Raw genomic sequence first — 24,445 nt, 5'->3', positions numbered from 1 at the left:
TTCCTTTATTAGTTCAAAGTTCAAACCAATACCATTGAGAATGCCTGTGTGTTTGACCAATGTCACATGCCTCATTCAATTTTTCTGAAGTAACTTAAAATATAAGAGATCTCTTATCCTGTTATCTTTTCTTTCATTTAAAAACACGATTTAATAATGAGGTGGGGTAACCAAGTTTAACGGATTAGGGCAGAGGCGGCTCGACACTGCATGTGATCTGAAGCAAAATTTTCAAAAAAGGCCTCAAAGGATATTCGAGTTTAAGAAATGCTTTTTTATATCAAATTCTTTCATAATTTCATTAGCTTAAAATTGAAAAATTGTCTAAAAAGTACTTAAAGAATAGAAGAAGATTCTACAAAATCATAGTCATAAACAAATTTCATTCAAGTTGAAGTGGGTTAGACAAATTAAGAAGTTGAGTCCATCTACCATGCGTGAGGTAACAAAAAAGAATAATAAAAAATAGGAAGTAAATGCAAATTAATAATCTACAATTTTTAGTATAAACTTTAAAAATTGACAACAAATGATTAAAACTAATTTGTTTTTCACTAATAATATATAATTATTTATACTATATATAATTTGAGTAACTAAAGCCACTACTTTAGGGCTTTAGGTTTGAGCCGCCACTGGATTAGGGGAAAGTATTATCTTGAGCCTCTTTACTCAATGTATTTTATTGACCATTTCATTATTGGCTGCATTAATTCTAGGGGTAAAGAACGGTTTCGGTGTGGGCCGCAAAAGCACTATCAAAACAAAGCAAACTCTAAATACTAGATATGATCTCAAAATAACAGGAGGGCAAGATCGGCTAGAGAGACGATGGTGGTATCTTTGTCGTCCTGTTATGACCTATAGGTCACGGGTTCGAGCCGTGAAATCAGCCATTGACGCTTGCTTAAGAATAGACTGCCTACACCACACCCCCTTGTGGTGCAGCCCTTCCCCAGACTCCACATGAATGCTAGATTCTTTTGTGTACCGGACTACAACAACAACAATAACAACAACAAAAAATCCAGTGTATTCCCATAAATGGGGTCTGGGGAGGGTAGTGTTTACGCAGACCTTACCCCTACCTTATAGAGATAGAGAAATTATTTCTGATATACCCTCGGCTCAAGGAACAATAGAGATAAAGCAACAAGTAGCAAATAATAGTAACAACAATGTAATATGGTAACGACGTGAATGACACAACAAATAATAGTAAAGAATCATGAATAAGATAATACAAAAATAGTACTAGTCTGGCAAGCCTAGGAGGAACACACTACTATCTGTCAACCTACAACCCTAATCCTCGACCTCCACACCTTTATATCGTGGGTCATATCCTCGGTAAGTTGGAGCACTGATATATCTTGCCTAACTACATGTCCCCAATACTTCTTAGGCCTACCCCTTCCCTTTCTCAGACCCGCCATGGACAACCTCTCACACCTCCTGACTGAAGCAGCTATGTCTCTTTTCTTTACATGCCCAAACCATCTCAACCTCGATTCCCGCAACTTGTCCTCCACAGATGACACTCCTACCTTGTCCCTAATAACTTCATTCCTAATCTTGTCCTTCCTAGTATGTCCACACATCTATTTCAACATCCTCATTTTGGCTACTTTTATCGTCTGGACATAGGACTTCTTGGCGGGCCAACACTCAGCTGCATACAACATAGTCGGTCTAAACCACCCCTCTGTAGAACTTGCTCTTAAGTCCAGGTGACACATTCTTATCACACAAAACTCCCGAGGCGAGCCTCTATCTCATCCACCCCGCTCCAATACGATGAGTAACATCCTCGTCAATCTCCTTGTTGACTTGAATAATAGACCCAAGATACTTGAAACTACCTCTTTTGGGGATGACTTGAGTACCAAGCTTCACTTCTACTCCTTCTTCATGCATCCCATCACTGAACTTACACTTCAAATACTCAGTTTTTTACCTACTCAACTTGAAACCCTTAGATTCCAGCACTGTCTCCAAACTTCCAACCTAGTGTTAATTCCGTCTTGTGTCTCGTCAATCAGGATTATGTCATCAACGAATAGCATACACCATGGCACTTCCCCTTGTATGTGTCGCATCAGCACCTCTAACGCTAAGGCAAACAAAAACGGGCTAGAGCCGATCCTTGATGCAACTCCATCTCCACTGGGAAATTCAGAGTGATCTTCTCTCGTAGTTCTCACCCGAGTCTTCGCTCCCTCGTACATGTCCTTAATCACCCTAATGTACGCTATTGGAACACCGTTAGCCTCCATACATCTCCATAGGACCTCTCTCGGGACTTTATTATTGTCTCCTGTAATTAATTCTAGGGTGGTGCAGGCCGCGAGAACAACACCAATCGAGGCAAACTTTGAATATTAGATATGACGTCAAAATAGCAGGGAGGGCAAGATCGGCTAGTAAGACGATGGGAGAATCTTCGTGGAGAGGAAAAAAACCCAGATCACCAGCTACGGCTCCTAAATGATAGCTTAGTGATAAAGGAGGTGGGATATATATATAGAGAGATATTTCTCAAAGTAAGTGTTTTCTTTGAAACGAAGCAATATAATCGATTTTTAAGACTCATAAATTAAAATAATAATATGCACCATCCTTTTATGACTAAGTGATAAAGTTTATATGCATAAATTAACACGAGTGCAACTGTGCAAGGCTTTTGCACTTCCTTTACAGGTGATATGTGATGTTAAGGAGCATCTCTCGCTTGTACGTTTGTTTAATAAACCATATATCCACATATCTCCTTTATCAAAAGAAAAAGAAGAAAATATCATACTTTTTATAACTTTTAAGGTGCAAGTTGAGGAGAAGAAAAAAAACTTTTCAAGGCAACAAATAAAAGATTGTAATATTTTTGGAAGAAAAGAATAGCTCTTTTCTTTTTATAATTTGTTTGCTTAACTAATTCTCCATTAATAAATTGGTCATGAAATCAGAATTCGGCTATTATTGAAAGGACATATTAACTAAACAATTGCATGCTGATCTTTTAGGGTTGATTTTATTTATTTTACCATAAATAAATTAAAAGAAGAAAGCGAAATCTTAAACCTTTACTATTATAATATTTAAGATAAGATTCTCTCAATGTTGACGTAAAACGTAACTCATCCTATAATGCTCGCCAATCCGTCTTCCTTGTCGTCCACTGTTTTACATTAGATTATTAGTTGGTAATTTTAAATAAATATTTTTTTTCACCAATCTTAAGCAAATATATATTCCAAGTAAAGATGATCGAATTGCTTTTTTCCTCGTAATTGAAAACTAGGGAAAAGGTAGAAGAACACCCTTAAACTTGTCTTGATACTTCAATTAGACACCTATACTTTGCGAAGGTACTATTACCCCCTTATATTCTTTTAAAGCGGAATAAACACAACTCTATATAGAATTGGTGAAATCATACATTTCACATTAAATCAAGTTTGAAGTGATAATTGGCGAAAACAATGGTAAGATTCCTCAAACAATAGCGCTCTGTTTGGATCATTGTTCCCCGTCGTTTTATAATGTATTATATTGTATTGTATCGTATTGTATCGTGTCGTTTTATGAATACAATGTTTGGATAGATTGTATTGTTTGTTATTGTTAAATAATATTTTGCTGTTTAGTTTGACTGTATTGTACTATACTGTAACTGATAAGTTTACTAAAATACCCTCAATTGTTTAAATATTAAATTTATCAAATATGCATAAAAATAATTTTAAAAAACAAAACAGAAGAAGAACACCTTAAGAAAGAAGAACAAATGAGCGAGACAGAAGAAGACAAAAAAAGGAGCACATCTAATTAGAATTGAGTTAAAAGTAAATTAGGAGAAAAAATGAAACAGAAAGCAACAAAACACCTTTAACGTTGGCGGTAGATGTTCTGGAAAAAAATATATATGTTATAGATTGGAGATTTGGAGTTAAAAATGTAAAAGCTAAAGGATAAGATAGCATTTTGGAGTCATAAGTTAGGGCATAATTAGGAAGAAAATAGGAAACAATCCCACCACACCAAATCGGGTGTTTCAAAAAAGGGGATTTTTCATTTTTCCGGAACAATGAATTTAACAATACAATACAACCAATTTAATAAAACAATCAAAACAAATATTGTTTTGGAATAGCAATGCAATACGATACAACGGGGAACAACCATCCAAATAAGCTGTAAGGCAACAAATTAAAGTTAGTCAATATACTGTTGTTTTTATGGCCTATTCTTATGCAAAATAATCTACATATTTTTATATTTTATTATATATACATAAATTATTCGAGTCAAAAGTAGTAAATTCAGTTAAACTCACTCTGGATTCACTTCTAAATGACAATTGTGAAATTTGTTGTCCACATCAAAAGATAGCAATGAAATTTAGTAATGATTTTTGTATATATGCAGAAAATAAGAATAAAATAATAAAAATACAAGTATATTTTTTAATGTAAAAATGCTTAAGTACCCCCTGACCTATATCCGGATTCTCAACTACACGCTCTATCTTTGCGGGATTTTTATTACCCTCCTAAACTATTTTAAAGTAGAATTATTTGCACCCTTAAAGTTGATGTGGCAGAGTGTGTGTATTTCACTCTCTTTTGGGAGAGTGAGAAGCAAGAAAAAATGATTTTTAAATTTTTCTTTTTTACTTTTGTCACGACCCGGATTTTCCGCCCTCGGGAGTCGTGATGGCGCCTACTAGTAAAAGCTAGGCAAGCCAACCAACAGAACCATCTACCTTGTTTCCATTTTTAATCCGATAACAGTTAAGAGCCAACAATTAGATAACAACAGAATTGAATAAGCGGAAGGCTGCATTGTAAAGTTTTAATAATACTGTTAATACCAATCCATAACAAATCTACCCAAGACTGGTGTCACAACTTCACAGACTGTCTAGGAGTACTACAAATAAAGGTCTAAAGAAATAAATACAACACTATCTTTGAAAATACATGAAAGAAACAGGAATAGTAGATAGAAGGAGACGCCAAGGCCTGCGAACACCTGCAGGACTACCTCGGATCACCTGATGAACAAGAAACAACAATCTTACTGCAGTCCGAAGTCTACAGCACTGAGATCTGTACAAAAGAGTGCAGAATATAGTATCAGCACAACCGACCCCATGTGTTGGTAAGTGCCTAGCCTAACCTCGGCGAAGTAGTGACGAGGCTAGGACCAGACTACCCAATAACCATGTGCAATATAGCGTACAAAAATAATAGGAAGCAGATAACAATGATGGCAACAATGATCAATCAGTAATATAAATAGCAAGCAACAAGAACACCATAAATGTTTCTCAACAAATAATAAATACAAGTGCAATCAATTAATCAAGTCCTTCAAATATGAATCTTTCGCCTATAAATCCTTCAAGTAATAATCTCTAAGACAATATGCTTTTCAATAAATATATTTCGAATATATTTCCTTCAAATAAATATCTTTCAAATAAGCATCTTTTGAATATAATCCTTTCGAGTAAAGGTCACCTTGTGACGCCTCATTTCATAATCATAAATAATATAAGTCTCATCTCACTTCCATATTTTTACGGCACCTCGTGCCCATATTTATATCACAACCGCACGGACAACTCATGTGCCAATAAATAAAACCATAATATTTTCCCCAGCATCTTGTGCCCACATATTTCTGTCTCACATTGCTCAACAATATTCTCATGTTACTGAGTTCATAGGTTCCATTACCCAATACAATTAAGAATGTTCAAGGAGCCTCATTCACTTAACATAAAGTAGAGTACAACTTCCAACCCAATTAAGAAATCAACAAGAAAAGATGAAGTTATTTTTAGAAATCATTTGATAAAGAAAAAATCCTTTTCAATTAAAGTACAATATCGAATGAATCATTACCTTTAATACGAGAAATAAATAAATCAAAACATAGTAGAAATTCCTTTTTAAGTAAAGTACAACCTCAAACGATTTAAGGAAACTTTAGTTGAGAAATCAATTGAGTTAAAAATGTAACAATGTTGAAATTTGAAGTATTGAACATATAAAAAAAAATAAGGCGAGGTATTGTAAACACTATGGATTCCAACACAAAGGATTACAATATTAAAGGGATCTAAACATTTAATACACTTGAATTGTTAATAACATGTAAACACAACAAACAGAAAGTGCACGACATCACCCTTCGTGCTTTAACACTCTCTCACCAAAACAATACACGGCATCACCCTTCGTGCTTTAATACTCTCTCACCAAAATAATACACGACATCACCCTTCGTGCTTTACACTCTTCCTCACCCAAGCAACAAACACAAGGCAAATAGGGTAAGGGAATCTATAACTTCGAAATAAAATCAAGTAATAACAGAAAATCAGTAAATAAACGTAAGGACAACATAACTCAATTAGAATCAAGAAAAATCAAGGACAAGTGCACAACATCACCCTTCGTGCTTTTACTCCCGTCCTCACCATAAGAATCAATATAAACTGCATGACATCACCCTTCATGCTTTTACTCTCATTCTCATCATAAAATCAATATAATCGGCACGAAATTATACATCGTGCGTCACGGCATCAGCCTTCGTGCTTTACACTCTTCCTCACAAAATCATACACGACATCACCCTTCATGCTTTAACACTCCTCCTCACCCAAACAATAATCACAAGAAATAAGGGCAAGGAAATAAATGAAATCATAATAAAATCCCGGCAAGGGAACAATAGTACAACAATCAAATCCCGGCAAGGGAAACAACATCAAAACAATAACATCCCGGCGAGGGAGACAATATCATGATTCTCTCTCTCCTTTCTTCTTTCATGTTTACTTCACAACTCAATTCACAACTTGAGCCAATGTTCAACAATTCAATTCTCAACTTGAGCCAATGCTCTATAATGTTCAACAATTCCATTCTCAACTTGAGCAAATGTTCAACAATTAAATTCTCAACTAGAGTCAATGCTCTACAATGTTCAACAATTCAATTCTCAACTTGAGTCAATACTCTACAATGTTCAACAATTCAATTCTCAACTTGAGCCAATGCTCTACAATGTTCAACAATTAAATTCTCAACTTGAGCCAACACTCTACCATGTTGAATTAACAATAATACTTCCACAAGTCATATTCCTCAATAGAAATTATCATATAGAGCATATACAATACGAAACAGAGTCACATTAATCAAAGTATAAGACTCACGGGCATGCTTGATACCAACGTATAGATACTCGTCACCATGCCTATACGTCGTACTCAACAAATAACACATAACAAATAGGACACAACTACTAATCTCTCAAGCTAAGGTTAGACCAAATACTTACCTCATTTTGCAAGCAATTCAAAATTCCAACAGGCCTTTGCCTCGCTAATTCATCCGAAGCTTCAAATCTAGGCAGAGAACTATTGGTATAGCGAGTTCATGTGCTTGCAGTTGGGTTACTACCATCCCCCTAACCATTAGTATCACACTCTGTGAAGTGTCTCTCTGGTATTGGGATAACTTCAAGCCCCTTAGCTCGCTTGTATCGGGGGGAGCTTACTTCACTTGTTTTCTTTAAGTCACTTGCCAGGAGGGAAAGCAGCAGATAAAGAGCACCATCACCTTACTTAACAAAGGGCTTATGCGAAAGAGAGCACCGCTTCCCCGAGAAGATAATCCGCTTTCCTAAAATCCCTACTTTATTGCTCTAGCTCTTGACTCATATGGCACTGAAATTGGATAGGTTCACGCTTAGGCCTGGTTATGGAAACTCTTTAAGCATAGTAAATTTTGCCTTTTCCATAGGAAACTCCAACTTAAACAGGAACTGGCCTGGAACTATATGTAAGGGCACTCTCATCCACTGGCTGCAAGGAAACAACTGGATTGGCTTTTCTAACTCTCTTTAAAAGAGACTGCTTTCAAATTCACTTGCCCTAGAACCTGCTTTTTATTGATATTGATCTAGAATCAGCTATTCCTAGTTTTTTTTATTATTCCTAGCCAGAGAAATTAAACTAATCTCGAGATCCAGAAACCTATCTATACGCCTAGCCTTAAGCAAAAGAAATCTCGTTAGCCCTACCATAGAAACTATTACCTCGACTTGGATTGAAAGGAAGAACTTAAGACTTTGGGACTTACCCCAGGACGTAAACCCCTAGCATTCCAATTGAAACTCAAGGAGATGGAACTAAACAGGCTTAGGCCCTTTTCCTCTTTCAAGGGGACTAGAGGGAATGCAACTACTGAGACAACAACTCAAACAAAATCCCGAGAGAAAATAAAAGATTAGTGAGGTAAGGCCATTTCTAGTTAGATTTTGAAATTGAAGAATTGGGGAAAGAAATTCTTACCTCTCAAAGTCCTAGCAACCCCTTTGATGCGATTTCAAGGTTTGATTCAAGGTAGAGTGGTGCAAGTCAACTGCGATGTACAAAGCCTCTCCTGAATCACCTTCACCTTCTCCAAAGCATCCTGCACCAAATCAGTCCCCAATACCCTAGCCTCACCGGGCTCAAACCAACCAATTGGAGATCTACACCGCCTCTGATACAAAGCCTCATATGGAGCCATCTGAATACTCGACTGGTAGCTGTTGTTATAGGCAAACTTTGCAAGCGGTAGAAACTAATCCCATGACCCTTCGAAATCAATGACACAAGCATGCAACATGTCCTCCAATATCTGAATAGTGCGCTCGGACTGTCCGTTCTTCTGAGGGTGAAAAGTTGTGCTCAACTCCACCTGAGTACCCAACTCTCACTGCACAGACCTCCAAAACTGCGAAGTAAACTGAGTGCCCCTATCTGAAATGATGGAAACTGGATGCAAATGAATGATCTCCCAGATATAGATGCTTGCCAACCGCTCTGAAGAATAGGTAGTACACACAGGAATGAAGTGCGGGGACTTGGTCAGCTGATCCACAAACACCCAAATAGCATCGAACTTCTTGAAAGTCCGAGGAAGCCTAACAACAAAGTCCATAGTGATCATCTCCCACTTCCACTCTGGACTAACCATCTGCTGAAGGAAGCCACCCGGTCTCTGATGCTCATTTTCACCTATTGACAATTGAGACACCGAGCTACAAATCCCACAATGTCTTTCTTCATTCTTCTCTACTAATAATGCTACCTCAAATCCTGATACATCTTCGGCACACGGATGAATGGAATACCGCGAGCTATGAGCCTCCTCCAGAATCAAATCATGAAGCCCATCCACGGTGGGCACACAAATTCGGCCCTGCATTGCTGTAATAAACAAAGCCAGCTAGCGTAACTCGGGAGAGTGCGTCTAGTAAATTGTCGTAATTACTCAGGAGAGATTTATGATAATAGGAGTGCTCATGATTGATAGAGACGATTAGGAAATTCTATGTGAAACATAGCCGAAAGGGATTCCATCAATAGGGGAAATCATAACCTTAGAACCTTCTCTTAATTGTTTACAACTTAATCATAGTTAGTTTTCAGTTGCTTAATTACATTCATTCTTAGTTAGTAGAAACATCCTCAATTGTTATTCAGAACGTTTGGGAAGTTGATTACTTAGAATTTCATAAATCTAACGAGAGTAAATGATAGGTTAATTCCTTGTGGGTTCGACTCTGGGCTAAATACTCAGATTATATTTGCAACGTCCGCGTGTCCTTTATATAAGGCATAGTTGGGCGTGATCAAATTTTGGCGCCGTTGCTGGGTAATTTAATGGTGTTATCAATTACAATTGAAAGAAATACAAAAATTCTTAGTGTAGTCAGTTTTCTCATTACCCAATCTATACACTGAAATTTTAACGTTTGTCGACTTGGTTGTATAGGTGCATGCCTAGATACTCATAGAGAACTGGTGAAGTAATTGAAGCATTATCAGATCCCGAGAAAGTTTTCAAGGCCTTGAATCGGGCCAACCGGAAAAACAAACAACAACAACAAACAATTGAACAATTTGAACCAGACATGGGGGACAACGGGGTAGACCCAGCTGCGCCAATAGTGCCATTAGAGCTTGTGGCACCTCTTGTGCCGAAGCAGCTCTATATGATTGGGCACAACCCACAACAGAGAACTTGGCCACAACGATTTTAGTCCCACAAATACAGGCTGAATCGTTTCAACAACATGTTGCACTTATTGCAAAACAAGGGACTATTTTCAGGGTCACAAGTCAAAGATCCTCAACAACACTTGAAGAATTTCCTGTCAATCTGCAAAACTCAAAGGCATCCCAACGTAACTCAGGAAGCAATCAAGCTGCTATTGTTTCCATTCTCAGTAACAGGAGCTGCCCAGACCTAGCTAAACTCACTCCCCATTAATTCCATAACAACTTAGGAGGAGTTAGTAAAGCAATTTGTGAACAAGTTCCACTCACCCAACAAGACTGCTCAACAAATTGATGAAAATTTGAGTTTCAAACAGAGACCAATAGAGACACTGCATGAAACATGTGAATGATTCAAGGGGATGCTGGTTATATGTCCTCACCACGGCATTTCAGATCTGATATTGGGACAATGGTTTTACATGGGATTGCCAGATAGCGTGAAGGGTAATGTTGATGCTTCAGCTGGTAGAGCATTTTTGAGCAAAACATGGAGAGAAGGCAAGAGTCTGCTTGACAAGATGGCACAGAATTCAGGGTGGACAACCAGGAATGCACCTATCACTCCAGTGGTTCACTCAGTACCCTTAGATCCATCCAATACTCTTGCTGAAAACATGGCTACGTTACTGACACAGATGAGTATACTCACCAAAAAGGTGGAAGAGTCAGGGCAGAAACAGCAGGTACACATTGTAGATACTACCAATGAGGGCTTATGCACATCTTGCATTAGTCAACTAATTAGTAACCAGTGGAATGCAGAACATGATCATCATCACTACCTTGAGGACATGAATTATGTGTCTAATTATGGAGGCCAGATATAGGGTGGTCAAAATTAGGGCCAACAAAATCAGGGCCAGTCCAACCACAGTTCAACAATAGAAACATGGGAGGTATGAGACCTCCTAATAATATGGCACCTTATCCAAGGCTACAGGGATATAATAATCATAATCAGCAGCAGAGGTATCATCCTCCTCAGCAGCAGCATGGTGGATGGCAGGAATATGGGTTTTCTAGACTCGAGGCAATGATGCAGCAGGTTATTGGGTCAAATGCAAAGATCAATGAAATATTCGATGCACATGATTCAACAATTAAGAATATTGAAGTGCAGATGGGCCAGATTTCGATGTCTTTAAATAATCGTCCTCATGGGACATTACCTGCACACACTCAATAAATCCAAAAGATCAAGGCCCGAAGTAGCTGATGGCAGTGAGTCTACATAATGGCAGAGACTTAGACTTGGAGCAAGAGAGGGCTCGAGAAAGAAAACAGGCTGAGACACTTGTACCAGTGCCCATTGAGCTGGATGAGTCAATGAAACTAACTGAGGTGACAGTACAGCCTGCCCAGGAAGAATATAACACACAAATTGAAGCTGAGAGAGAGGCTGAGACAGCCCAGGAACCGGTAGTTGAGGTGGTAGCTGACAAAGAAAATACCCAAATCATTAGGAAGAAGAGACCCCCTGCACCATTCCCACAGATGCTAGCTAAGTACCAAAAAGAGGAACATACAAGAAATTCTTGGAGATGCTGAAACAAATCCAGGTAAATATTCCATTGATAGATGCTTTGAAGGATATACCTGGTTATGCAAAAATGATGGAGGACTTGATGTCCCGAAAGTTCGATTTCCAAGATTTGGCCACAGTGACACTGACTCAGACATGTAGTGCGGTGGTGACGAGACCAATTGCTGAGAAGCTGTCTGATCCAGGGAGTTTCATAATTGCATGTACCATTGGTAGTTTTTCTTTCGCAAAAGCACTTTGTGATTTGAGGGCTAGCATAAATCTTATGCCCTTAGCGATCTATAAGAGGTTGGGTATTGGAAGAGCTAGACCCACCTCTATGTTGTTGTAGCTGGCTGACAGGACCGTGAAAAGACCTTTTGGTATCTTGGATGATATCTTGATTCAGGTAGGGAAATTTGTGTTCCCTGCAGATTTTGTGATCCTAGACTGCAAGGTGGATGAAGAAATTTCCATAATTTTGGGAAGGCCGTTCTTGGCCACTGGGAGAGCTCTCATTGATTGTGAAACTAAGGATCTCAAGATGAGATTGAACGATGAAGAGATAACATTCAATAAGCAGAAATCTATGAGGAGACCAAGTGAATTCGCCAATTGCTCTCTTATTGATGTCGTGGATGTAATCGTAGAAGCTGATGATGAGATGCTGACTATTGAGGACCCTCTGGCTGCATGTCTGATGAATTTAAATGAGATGAATGGAGAACTGACAGAATGGGTGTTGGCGTTAGAGGGCAGAGGGTTCTGGGATAGAACCCTTGAATTTGAGCCCTTGCACTTAGAAAATAGAGAAACTCCTCCAGCCAAGCCATCCATTGAAGAACCACCAAAGCTAGAATTGAAGCCACTGCCCGCCCATCTCAGGTATGAGTTCCTTGGACCTAACTCCACATTACCTGTTATTATCTCATCTAGTTTGTTGGATGTGCAGGCACAACAACTTTTGTAAGTACTCAAGGAGTGTAAGACTGCCATTGGGTGGACCATGGAAGACATTAAAGGGATCAACCCTGCCTATTGTATGCATAAAATTCTGCTGGAAGAGGGGCACAAACCTTTCAGGGAACACCAAAGAAGGCTGAACCCCAACATGAAGGAAATGGTGAAGAAAGAAGTGATAAAGTGGTTAGATGCGGGAATCATTTTCCCAATCTGTGGCAGTAGCTGGGTTAGCCAGGTTCAATGAGTGCCTAAGAAAGGTGGCATGATGGTGGTCAAAAATGATAACAATGAACTGATCTCTATGAGAACCGTCACGGGCTGGAGAATTTGCATGGACTATAGAAAGTTAAATCCAGCCACCCGGAAAGACCACTTCCCACTTCCCTTCATTGATCAGATGCTAGACAGATTTTCAAGGAGGTCACACTTCTGTTTTCTGGATGGGTACTCAGGGTACAATCAAATCTCCATTGCACCAGAGGACAGGGAGAAGACCTCCTTCACTTGCCCATATGTCATTTATGCTTTTCGGAGGATGCCTTTTGGTCTATGCAATGCACCCGCCACATTCCCAAGGTGCATGATGACCATATTCACTGACATGGTAGAAGACATAATGGAGGTATTCATGGATGATTTCTTAGTGGTGGGAAACTCATTCAAAGAGTGCCTTATAAACCTGACTCGTGTGCTGAAACGGTGTGTTGAGACTAACCTGGTTCTTAATTGGGAGAAGTGCCATTTCATGGTACAAGAGGGCATAGTCTTGGGACACCGAGTATCACGTAAAGGAATCGAGGTGGATCGTGCTAAAGTTGATGTGATAGCAAAGCTGCCCTCTCCAACTTTGGTCAAGGCAATCAGGAGCTTCCTCGGGCATGCCGGTTTTTGCCGGAGATTCATAAGAGACTTCTAAAAAATTTCCAACCCTCTCTGTAAGTTGTTAGAAAAAGATCATCCCTTCTTGTTTTCTGATGATTGCAGGGTAGCATTCGAGGAGTTGAAAAAGAGGCTAGTCACAGCACCCATCATTGTTGCCCCCGACTGGGAGCAACCATTCGAACTCATGTGTGACACCAGTGACTACGCAGTGGGGGCAGTGCTAGGACAGTGGAAAGACAAGCTAATGCATCCAATCTACTATGCCAGTAGAACGCTGAGTGGAGCCCAGTTGAACTACACCGTGACTGAGAAGGAGATGTTGGCTGTAGTGTTTGCTTTCGACAAATTCAGATCGTACCTGATTGTCTCTAAGGTAATTGTATACACTGATCATGCAGCTCTCAGGTACTTGATTGAGAAGAAGGAGTCTAAATCGCACCTAATTCGTTGGGTGCTGTTACTACAAGAGTTCGACCTTGAATTTTGTGACCATAAGGGCACAGAAAACCAAGTCGCTGATCATCTATCATGACTTGAGGGAGCTGAAAACTCAGTTGAGGTTGAGGATATTCTAGAAACCTTTCTAGACGAGCAATTGCTCGCTACTAGTCTTGAGGAAGTGCCATGGTATGTAGACTTTGCAAATTACCTGGTCAGCGGTATAGTTCTCTATGACCTTTCCTCTGTATAAAAGAAAAAAATTTATCGTGACTGCCGCATGTATTATTGGGATGAACCTTACCTGCTCCGAATATGTGTGGACAATATGATTCGGAGGTGCGTCCCCGAGATAGAACAATCTTCTGTTTTGCAGGCATGTCATACATCGACGTGTGGAGGGAATTTTGGAGGAGTCAGGACAGCCGCAAAAGTGCTAGAGGCCGGTTTCTTTTGGCCAACAGTGTTTAAAGATGTGCACCTATGGGTGAAGGGCTGCAATAAATGTTAGCGAACCGGGAACATTTCTCGTCGCCATGAGATGCCCATGAACCCAATTCAAGAGGTGGAAGTGTTTGATGTCTGGGGGATTGATTTCATGGGACCTTTCATCAGCTCCTTTGGCAATAAATACATACTTGTTGATGTGGATTACATGTACAAATGGGTTGAAGCTGCAGCATTGCCCACTAATGATGCAAGAGTGGTGGTGGGATTTTTGAAGAAGAACATATTCACCGGTTTTGGGACCCCGAGAGCGATTATGAGTGACGGAGGCACCCACTTCTGTGATCGAGCCTTTGAGAAGTTGCTAGAGAAGTATGATGTACGCCACAAGGTGGCAACACCGTATCACCCGCAGACTCATAGATAGGTGGAAGTGTCTAATAGAGAGATAAAGAGTGTATTGACCAAGACTGTAAACGCCACAAGAACTGATTGGGCGAAAAAGCTAGATGATGCACTCTGGGCATATAGAACTGCTTTTAAAACACCAATTGGTATGTCACCATATAAGTTGGTGTTTGGGAAGGCCTGCCACTTACTAGTGGAACATCAACATAAAGCTTGGTGGGCACTGAAACAGCTGAACCTAGACATTGAAGTTGCGGGCACAACGAGAATCACTAAATTGCATGAGCTTGATGAGTTCCGATATCTGGCTTTTGAGAGAACAAAGTTGTACAAGGAAAGAATGAAGATATTGCACGATAAGAACATTGTTGAGCAACATTTCAGCCTCGGGGACAAGGTTTTGCTCTATAATTCAAGATTAAGGCTATTCCCGGGTAAACTTAAGTCACGATGGTTTGGTCCATTCAAGTGGTCGAAGTATTCCCTTCAGGGGCTGTAGAGATTGCCTTGGAGAAAGACTCTCACACGTTTAGAGTCAATGGGTAGAGATTGAAGCTATATGTTGGCATGAAGGAACCAAAGGAAGTGTCAGATATCCACCTGACGGAACCTCAGAGGTCGAGCGAGCCTTAAATGCACTTGTCTGCGTCGTGCCACGACGTTAAATTAGGCGCTACATGGGAGGCAACCCATTAAATTGTTGTAATCGTCGTGCCACGACATTCACTAAGGCACTGGTTGGGAGGCAACCCAACGATAGTAGTAGTTGTTAATTGTGAGTTTTGGGAAGTACTAACCAATGCAGGCGCGCGGGTCAGCTCTTGCTCGTCCCTTTGATAGTAGTAGGTTTGTCTCTGTTAAGGCTCAGGACCTCTTTGCGGATAAGGCCCCTAAAAAGCCGATTTCGGAAAGGGGAATTGACATAGGATCGGTCCAGCTGGGCTGCCCTCACATGTATACTGAGCTGGTAAGGTAGGGGTTGCAAACTTTCATTGACGAGCCGGGCGAGGGCAATGTGATGGTTGTTCGAGAATTTTACGCTAATGTGAAGGAGCATGTCAATGGTATAGTCATTGTGCGCAGATAACCGGTGGATGCCTCTATTGAGGCTATACGGACGATGTACCAGCTATCCCCTCCTATGGACCCATATGAAGACTTTTATGAGATGTATGGCAGAAAATACACGCAGTGGGCGATGTTCTTTGAAATGATCTGTGTACCCGGAAAGGAGGTTGTCTGGATGAAGTATGGTAAGAAGTTTCACTCCTCAGCGCTAACCTTTGAAGGGAAGTTCTGGTTGTAAATTATCAACAACCGTCTGATCCCGTCCTCCATTATTACGGAGGTGAATGGCCCTCGAGCGGCTTTGATTTGGTGCTTCATCAATGGTCACAACTTCGACGTGACCAAACTGATTTATGAGGCGATGTTCACCCACTGTCCAATAAAAAGGTATGAGTTCTTTTTCCCTTCATTGGTTACTAAACTTTGCAGGGAAGCTCGGGTGCCAGAAAATTTGGTTGTGGATGGGATAGTGCCAAAAGACCGCAAGTTTTGGGTAGACAAGGTAACCACAGGTAAGGAGCCAGCGATAGCAGGTGGTGAGGAGAGTAGTGACTGTGATGACTCTGAGGAAGAGGAGGCTGAGCAGGAGGACGTTGGGGCCGAGACACAGGCCCATGAGCAAATTGCAGCAGCTGCATCACCATCTGGGACTGCAATACCTTCTGGAGCTGCTTGGGTTTCCCAGTTCACCGCTTTGGAGCAGAAGGTGGCTTGGTTGCCTATCTCAGTCACTGACTTGGGTACCCGTGTTGATGCGGTGGCTGACCGGCAGGTGAAATTGGAGAAGAAAATCTTAGGCTGGCTGAGAGCTCTGGGTCGTGCTTGCAAATTGAACCCAGACACCGTCTCCGATCAGGAGTGATCTTTCAGGGAAGTTCCTTTACCTCACTGTTCCTTAATTTTTTTATGGCATGAGGACATGACTACCTCTTAAGTGTGGGGTAGGGGATACTTAAATGTGTGTATGTACATGTAAAAATTTGATTGTTTGATGTTTCTTCTTCTTGATTGTGGTTTGAGTGATAGTTAATTTAGGTAAGTTTAAAGTAGGTAAGTTGACTTGTCCCGATGACGGATCTCTTTCGACGGGGTTCTTGAGGGACTAAGTCGACGTAAAAAATATATAAAAAAAGGATAGGGAGACTCTTCCTGATGACGGACCCGTTAGACAATTTTCTTGAGAGAAGTAAGTCTAGAGAAAAGACTAAATTTGTTTTTAGTTTTTAGGTAGTGTAGTAACTCCCATTTGGTTTTTCTTTGGCCATGGTTCTTTTTCAAGGGTTTAGCTTGAACCGGGTGTAGGTAGTTTTTGTCTATTTTGTTTTTTTAGTATTTAGTTAGTATTGATGGGCTATGAGCTGAAATCAAAAGAGAAACCCTTGGCGTTGATACACCTAAACACAATAGACACTAGTGTATAACGCTTAGTCTCAGTGGTTGATTCTTGCTAAAGTGCCTTAAATTGTATGTTTGTCACTGACTTGAATACTTAAACGAGAGTGTCTTGATAAACCAATCCGGAATGAGTCATGTTCCATGTGTGTGTGAATTATACTGTATTCTATGCTTTACATTTGATTTCTAGAACTTGCCCAGTGTGTTTGCCAAGCGAAATAGTAGTTTCATTCAGTCTAAGAAGTGATATAGGCATTTCTTTGTTGAGCCAGACATATAAAGTAGACCCACCTAAATGTAATACATCGTAGTCAACCCCGTTGAGCCTATAAGCCTATTTCTTTGGCAACCACATTGCGAACCTTACCCAACAACTTGAATGGACATTTGTTAGAACCCCTTTACCTCCCATAAGCACTTGAATGGTATTGAAATTATGCAAAAGAAAAAGTGTGGGGGTGGTGATTTGGTTTTTGAGTGGAACCGATGAAACAGAGGAAATGTGCAATGTTTGGACAAGTAAAAGAATAAACACTTAAAAAAAATTGAGCAAATGTAGTAGTCGATAAGTGGTGGTTTGTTACAATTGCACCTAATAGAGTGGGATGTTATAAATAAAAATGTGGTGTAGTGTCTGGTTGATATAAGTATGGTTTTGAAGGTTAGTGTGATTGTATTAAAAGTGTTTAGGGAGGTTAGTCACTATATCCAAATATATCCTACCTGTCCCTTAGCCTACATTACAACCAAGTGAAGTCCTAATTGATCTTAGACTGAGTGGGCTCGATTAGTAGAGTAGTACACTACGGGCAAGCCTATGGTGCGCCTTTGTGGCATGTGAATGTTCTTTTTGAGAGTGAGAAAATTTTGTTTATCTAAGTTCCTAATTGTTCTTGATATTAATATTAGTAGAACTACTCTCTTGTGTGATGTGAGGGCATGTGATTCACGAAGGAAAGGCAAGTCTTGACTTCTGTATAGAGTAATTTGAGTAAGTATGAATATTGCATGGCATGTGAGAGTCGACTTTTGAAGCAAAGATTGTTCACTACTAGGCGTAACTTTGGTGATTTGTTCTTGGTGTGATACGTTAGGAAAAAAGGCTCTATAGAGTGTGGTGGATTGCTCGAGGACTAGCAATGATTTAAGTGTGGGGTGTTGATAATAGGCTAGATTCATGTAATTTGACAACTATTTACGCCTCAGCTTGACTATGTTTCACTGTTATAAAATAGTTTAATGATGATAAATTGACTCTAATTGTGAATTTTATGTTTTGCAGGAGTAAGTGGCATGTATGAGGACTTAAAAATGTAATTGGAGCTAAATTGAAGCAAGAGAAGCCCATAGGAGCTGAGTGCGTGGGAAGACGAGAAAAAAAGAGCTGAAATGAAGACCCAGACTAGCGCGGCCACTAGCGCGTCCACGCTAGCCCAGGAATTCGAGGCAGAATGGTAGGCCTTATGAGCGGTCAGTAGCGCGTCCACTAGCGCGATCACGTTAGCCCAGTTCCGAAAAAATACACTTCATGGGTAAACTTGGAAGTTCGGAGGTAAATACACTTAACCTATAGAAGGTCCAGCTCGCCCAAGGGAACACAAAGAAGGTTTTCATAGCTTAGTTCAAGGCAGGGGGAGGCAAGAGGCAAAAAGGATAATTCAACATCGAGTTCTTCCTTTCTTCCTTTCGTGTTTTACTATTTGTGATGAATTTGACTATTGTTATGATAAACACTAGTATGAGTAACTAAACATTTAGTCTAAAGTTTTGATGGAACCTATTGAAAGATGAACTTCTTGTTATGTTAATATAGTTTGCCAGTTTAATCTCTATTTGTTCAACTATGTTCTTATTATAGTTAATTGATAGGATCCTCAATTAGCTGTGCCTATTTAGTGTGCATAACTCGGGAGAGAGTGCATATTTAAGTAATTGTTGAACAACACCACTCCCAAAGTATATGAGGAATCAATAACCGAGGGTTTAAAGGCGGGATTAGGGATAACAAAGCCTTGGGTGCAATCTAAGTGAGCTGTAATAAACAAAGCCAGCTAGCGTAACTCGGGAGAGTGCGTCTAGTAAATTGTCGTGATTACTCGGGAGAGATTTATGATAATAAGAGTGCTCATGATTGTTAGAGACGATTAGGCAATTCTATGTGAAACATAGCCGGAAGGGATTCCATTAATAGGGGAAATTATAACCTTAGAACCTTCTCTTAATTGTTTACAACCTAATCATAGTTAGTTTTCAGTTGCTTAATTACATTCATTCTTAGTTAGTAGAAACATCCTCAATTGTTATTCAGAACGTTTGGGAAGTTGATTACGTAGAATTTCGTAAATCTAACGAGAGTAATTGATAGGTTAATTCCTTATGGGTTCAACTCTGGGCTAAATACTCAGATTATATTTGCAACGTTTGCATGTCCTTTTATAAGGCATAGTTGGGCGTGATCAGTGTATATGTGTGTATAATTTTATATATGTATGTATGTATGTATGTATATTGAAAACGATAATAGATTTTGCTTGGACCCTTACAATCAAAAATCCGATGGGATATTAGTTAGAGGCGGAGCTAGGATTTCAAGCTTGTGGGTTCGGAATTCTAATCTTTTTAAATTACTGAGTTCTAACTTAATATTAGTACATAAATAATTTCTTAAAAGATAAATATAAGGTAGCTACTGAATTCGGCCGAAATCGTAGCCGACTATGTGGCTCCGCCCCTGACACTAATTGATCAATCCGCTCATGTGCCCCGCTATCTACAAATCCGGGGTTCGCATCAAACTAGATCTATGTTGAGTTTTGTTTGAATTGTTATTTTTGTGCTTGTTTTAAGCAAATTAACAACTCTATCTTGCACCTCATAAGAGTAGTTGAATCCCTACCAAAAGGTAACTACCAAAAACCAACTCCATTGTACTTTACTCCTTGAGCACCAGTTTCCTTTATTAGTTCAAAGTTCAAACCAAATATCATTGAGAATGGCTGTGTGTTTGACCAATGTCACATGCCTCATTAAATTTTTCTGAAGTAACTTAAAATATAAGAGACCTCTTATCCTGTTATCTTTTCTTTCATTAAAAAACACGATTTAATAATGAAGTGGGGTAACCAAGTTTAACGGATTAGGGGAAAGTATTATCTTGAGCTTCTTTACTCAATGTATTTATTGATATTTCATTGTCTGCAATTAATTCTGAGGGTAAAACACGGTTTAATTAGGTGCGGGCCGCGAGAATAGTATTACATTCGAAGCCAACACCAAATACTAGATATGAACTTAAAATAACAGGAGGGCAAGTTCGGCTAGTGAGACTATGGGGATCATTGTTATATGTCTTCGTGTGACTTATCGGTTACAGGTTCGAGTCATGAAATCAGCCACTGATACTTGCATCAGGGTAGACTGCATATATCACACTCTTTTGGAGTGCAGTCCTTCTCCGGACCCTGCATGAATGTTAGATGCTTTGTGCACCGGCCTGCCCTTTATTATTATCTGCAATTAATTTTAGGGTAAAGTACAGTTTCGGTGCAGGCCACAAGAACAACACCAAATCCAAACTAACTCTGAATACTAGATATGACCTTAAAATGATTGGGGGCAAGATCGGTTAGTGAGATAATGGATGAATCATCGTCGAGAGAAAGAACCCGAATCACCCGCTAAGGCCCCAAAATGGCCTCTTAATAATAAAGAAGGTGATATATATCACATCATCATCATCAAAACAAAATGAAACGAAACGAAACAACACAATCGATCGATCTTTAAGCGTCGGAAGTTAAAGTAATAATATGCATCATGCAAATGTGCAAGTAGGCGTATTGCACTTCCTTTACAGGTAATATGTGATGTTGATGGGCATCTCTCACTTGTACGTATGTTTAATAAACCATATATACCAATATCTCTTTTAGGAAAAGAAAAAGAAGAAAATATCATATATTTTTTAATTTTTAAGGTGCAAGTTGAGGAGAAGAAAAAAAACTTTTCAAGGCAACAAATAAAAGATTGTAATATTCTTGGAAGAAAAGAATAGCTCTTTTTCTTTTTATAATTTGTTTGTTTAACTAATTCCCCAATAATAAATTGGCCATGAAATCGGAATTCGGCTATTATTGAAAGACGTATTATCTAAACAATTGCATGCTCATCTTTTAGGGTTTATTTTATTTATTTTACCATCATAAATAAATTAAAAGAAGAAAGCGAAACCTAAAACCTTTATCTGTTATAATAAAAAATAAGATAAGAATCTTTCAATGTTGACGTAAAACGTAATTCATCGTATAATGCTCGCCAATCCATTTTCCTTTGTCGTCCACTGTTTTAGTTGGTAATTTAAATAAATATTTTTTTTCACCAATCTTAAATAAATTTATATTTCAAGGAACGATGATCGAATAATAACACCCTTAAACTTGTCTTGTACTTTAGCTATCCACCTATACTTTGCGAAGGTTCTATTACCCCTTAACTATATTCTTTAGAAATGAAATAAATACAACCTTATATAGAATTGTTGAAATTTTACATTTTACATTAAATTAAAGTTGAAGTGATAATTGGTGAAAATAATGGTAAGATTCCTCAAACAATAAGGCAAGAAACTAAAGTTAGTCAATGTACCGCTACTTATATGGCATTTTCTTATGCAAAATAATCTACATATGTTTATGTTGTTTTGATATATATATATATATATATATATATATATATATATATATATATATATATATATAAAGAAATTCGAGATGAAAATAGTGGATTCAGTTAAACTCGCTTTTCAATGACATTTGTGAAATTTTTAATTTGTCCAAATCAATCGATAGCAATGGTATTTTGTAATGATATTTGTATACATGCAGAAAATAGGAATAAAATAACGAAATAAATACTAGGTAAATTCTTTAATATTAGTTGTTCCTTTCGAAACAAACTGCCAGATAAGACCTAATTAACAAAACTTTTGAGAAATTTAAGTTCGTTATCCATTCATGACTTAATTTCTTTGGTCAAAATTGGACTTATTATTAGCTTAATTCGTATATATTTGGTCATGACCTCCCTGTTTGCGTGCATGCAAATATTTGTCTGTTATAAATGGAAAAGTTCACTGAACAGAAAGGTGTGAAAAAATTTACTTCATCAAATAGTATTTTATATCTACCTAATATACAATGCGTAAAAAAAAAATTAAAAAATATTAGATCATTTAAAAGATATTTACATGTAATATTTCTTAAAAAGTAAATTTATAATCTTGCAATAAGCAATTCACCTACTATAATAAGCAAAAGTGATTTGATAGGGTAAATTTTTTTACACTGTTGATTTATAAAAGTTAAACTTGGTAAGCAACGGCGAACCTATATGTAGAGAGGAGGGTTCATAGGATCCCGTTAACGTAATATATGTGTATATATATATTTAAAACGTTAATATATTTTGCTTGGTACCTTTAAGATTAAGAGTCCGATTAGGCACTAATTAAGCAGTTCGCTCGTGCTCCTGACTCCTTAAAATTCTGGGTCCGCCTATATCTATAAAAAATTAAGAAGCAAGTGGAAAGTCTCCATCCTATGGTTTGTTCTCTAATTTGCATGCTTCACGAGAGAAAACATTAGGAAAGACAAAGTGGGTGTTCCAAAAATGAACTTTTTTTTGGTTTATTAGGCATTTGATTATACGTAGCAGGTTGCATATTGACTATTGTCTTTGTATTTGTTATCTAATTTGTTGCACCAACTTTTGTCCTTCTTCTTGTTTAACTTTTGCTTACATACTCATCCTAAAACAAATTCCAATAGAATAGAAAAGAAAAGGAGAAAGCATTTATCTTTTATTAATTTGGGAATTCACACGCCATAAGCAAATTTAACATATAGAGTCATTGAGTTCGGAATAAGTACTATAGTATAATCTTATTATATGTATATAATTTGATTTTTTATTTTGTAGTTTCCACCAATTATTGACGACCAGTTCGAGAATTTTTGGAGCTAAATGACGAAAAATGCACGTGTTAGAAAAAATTCACTTATTTTTGAATCCCCGAAAGCGAAAACTGTCAAATATTTCGAAATAACGAGAATACTTTTTTACTCTTTCTTATTCTTTTGGCTATCTTATAAAAAAAATTATATGTTGGAACGAAAGAAAATCGATTACTTACTATGAAGAATAGTTTAACAACAATAGGATCTTATTTTCATATTAATTTCATAAATAAATAAAAAATGGTTCCTTGACAAAATCCTCAATTCTCATGGGTCAATGGCCCAATAGAGCATTTCAAGGACTTAGGTACAATAGGCCCAATCTCAAATTTGGGCCTAATTTCTCTCAACTAGCCCCTTTCTTAATTGGAATTTTCATTATGTGCATTCTCTCCAAATGAAAATGACCACGAAAATGGTTGAGGCGGAGGCGGCGATGAGGTCGGAGACGACGGAAGTGGAAACGAATACGGAAATGGTGGCGGTGGAGACGGTGGTTGTTGTGCAACCGGAGCTTGGCCTTGTGTTTTGGTGCAAAAATTCTTGAGCGTAAACGGAAATAGTGGGCTTATCGGAAAAAGTTTGGGCCAACAATTATCTTGAATGTCAATAACAGCTTTGCAACATTGAGGCCCAATAGAATGAAAATGAAATGGAATGAATAAAGAGCCAAATATTTCTTGAATACAACCTGGAGTATTTTTAAGAGCTGCTACACATTTTTCAGCCTCAGGCCCACCAAAACTCCAAGCAAATGGGCCTGTATTACCAAACCCACCTGAAAAGCCCGGCCCAAAACCTTCGACGCCGACTACCACACGCCCGATACTCGGTTTAATCACGGTTAAAATGCATAAAACGAATATTACTTTCATGTTTATGAAAGTAATAACTCGAGGCATTTTAATTTAGGAGGAGAAAAGAAGAAGCTTAGTTATATTTTTGCCTCTAGAGCTAAGCTAATTTTGGTTTATTTCTCTTTTTAAGATGTGAAAATAACGTTATTAATAATCTTCATTAATTGCCTAGCTTTTAAGATTGCAGTTTAATATAAGGTACTTTATGACACGTTTAAATGATCTGTACTATTAACGGTTGTCATAACATTTCAGGCAGTTTAATTTAATAAACTTTATGACATGTTTAAATGTTCTAAATCAACTATTAACTGCTATCATA

The 24,445-nt window shown here is 38.3% G+C and overlaps 2 protein-coding genes across 2 annotated transcripts; both read right to left on the bottom strand.

Moving 5' to 3' along the window:
- Positions 1-1,292: 1,292 nt before the first annotated feature.
- On the bottom strand, positions 1,293-1,601 carry LOC138880775 (uncharacterized). The gene has a single exon (XM_070160951.1). The coding sequence runs from the start codon at positions 1,599-1,601 to the stop codon at positions 1,293-1,295; it is 309 nt and encodes a 102-aa protein (XP_070017052.1).
- Positions 1,602-1,770: 169 nt separating this feature from the next.
- Positions 1,771-2,276, bottom strand: LOC138880774 (uncharacterized). The gene is made up of 2 exons (XM_070160950.1): positions 2,008-2,276; positions 1,771-1,924 (listed from the first exon to the last, which is right to left on the bottom strand). Exons 1-2 carry the CDS (start codon positions 2,274-2,276, stop codon positions 1,771-1,773), a joined length of 423 nt encoding a protein of 140 aa, XP_070017051.1.
- Positions 2,277-24,445: the final 22,169 nt, after the last annotated feature.

The sequence above is a fragment of the Nicotiana sylvestris genome, chromosome 11, assembly GCF_000393655.2.
Source record: "Nicotiana sylvestris chromosome 11, ASM39365v2, whole genome shotgun sequence".
NCBI lineage: Eukaryota > Viridiplantae > Streptophyta > Magnoliopsida > Solanales > Solanaceae > Nicotiana > Nicotiana sylvestris.
This window is presented reverse-complemented; position numbering and strand designations above follow the sequence as displayed.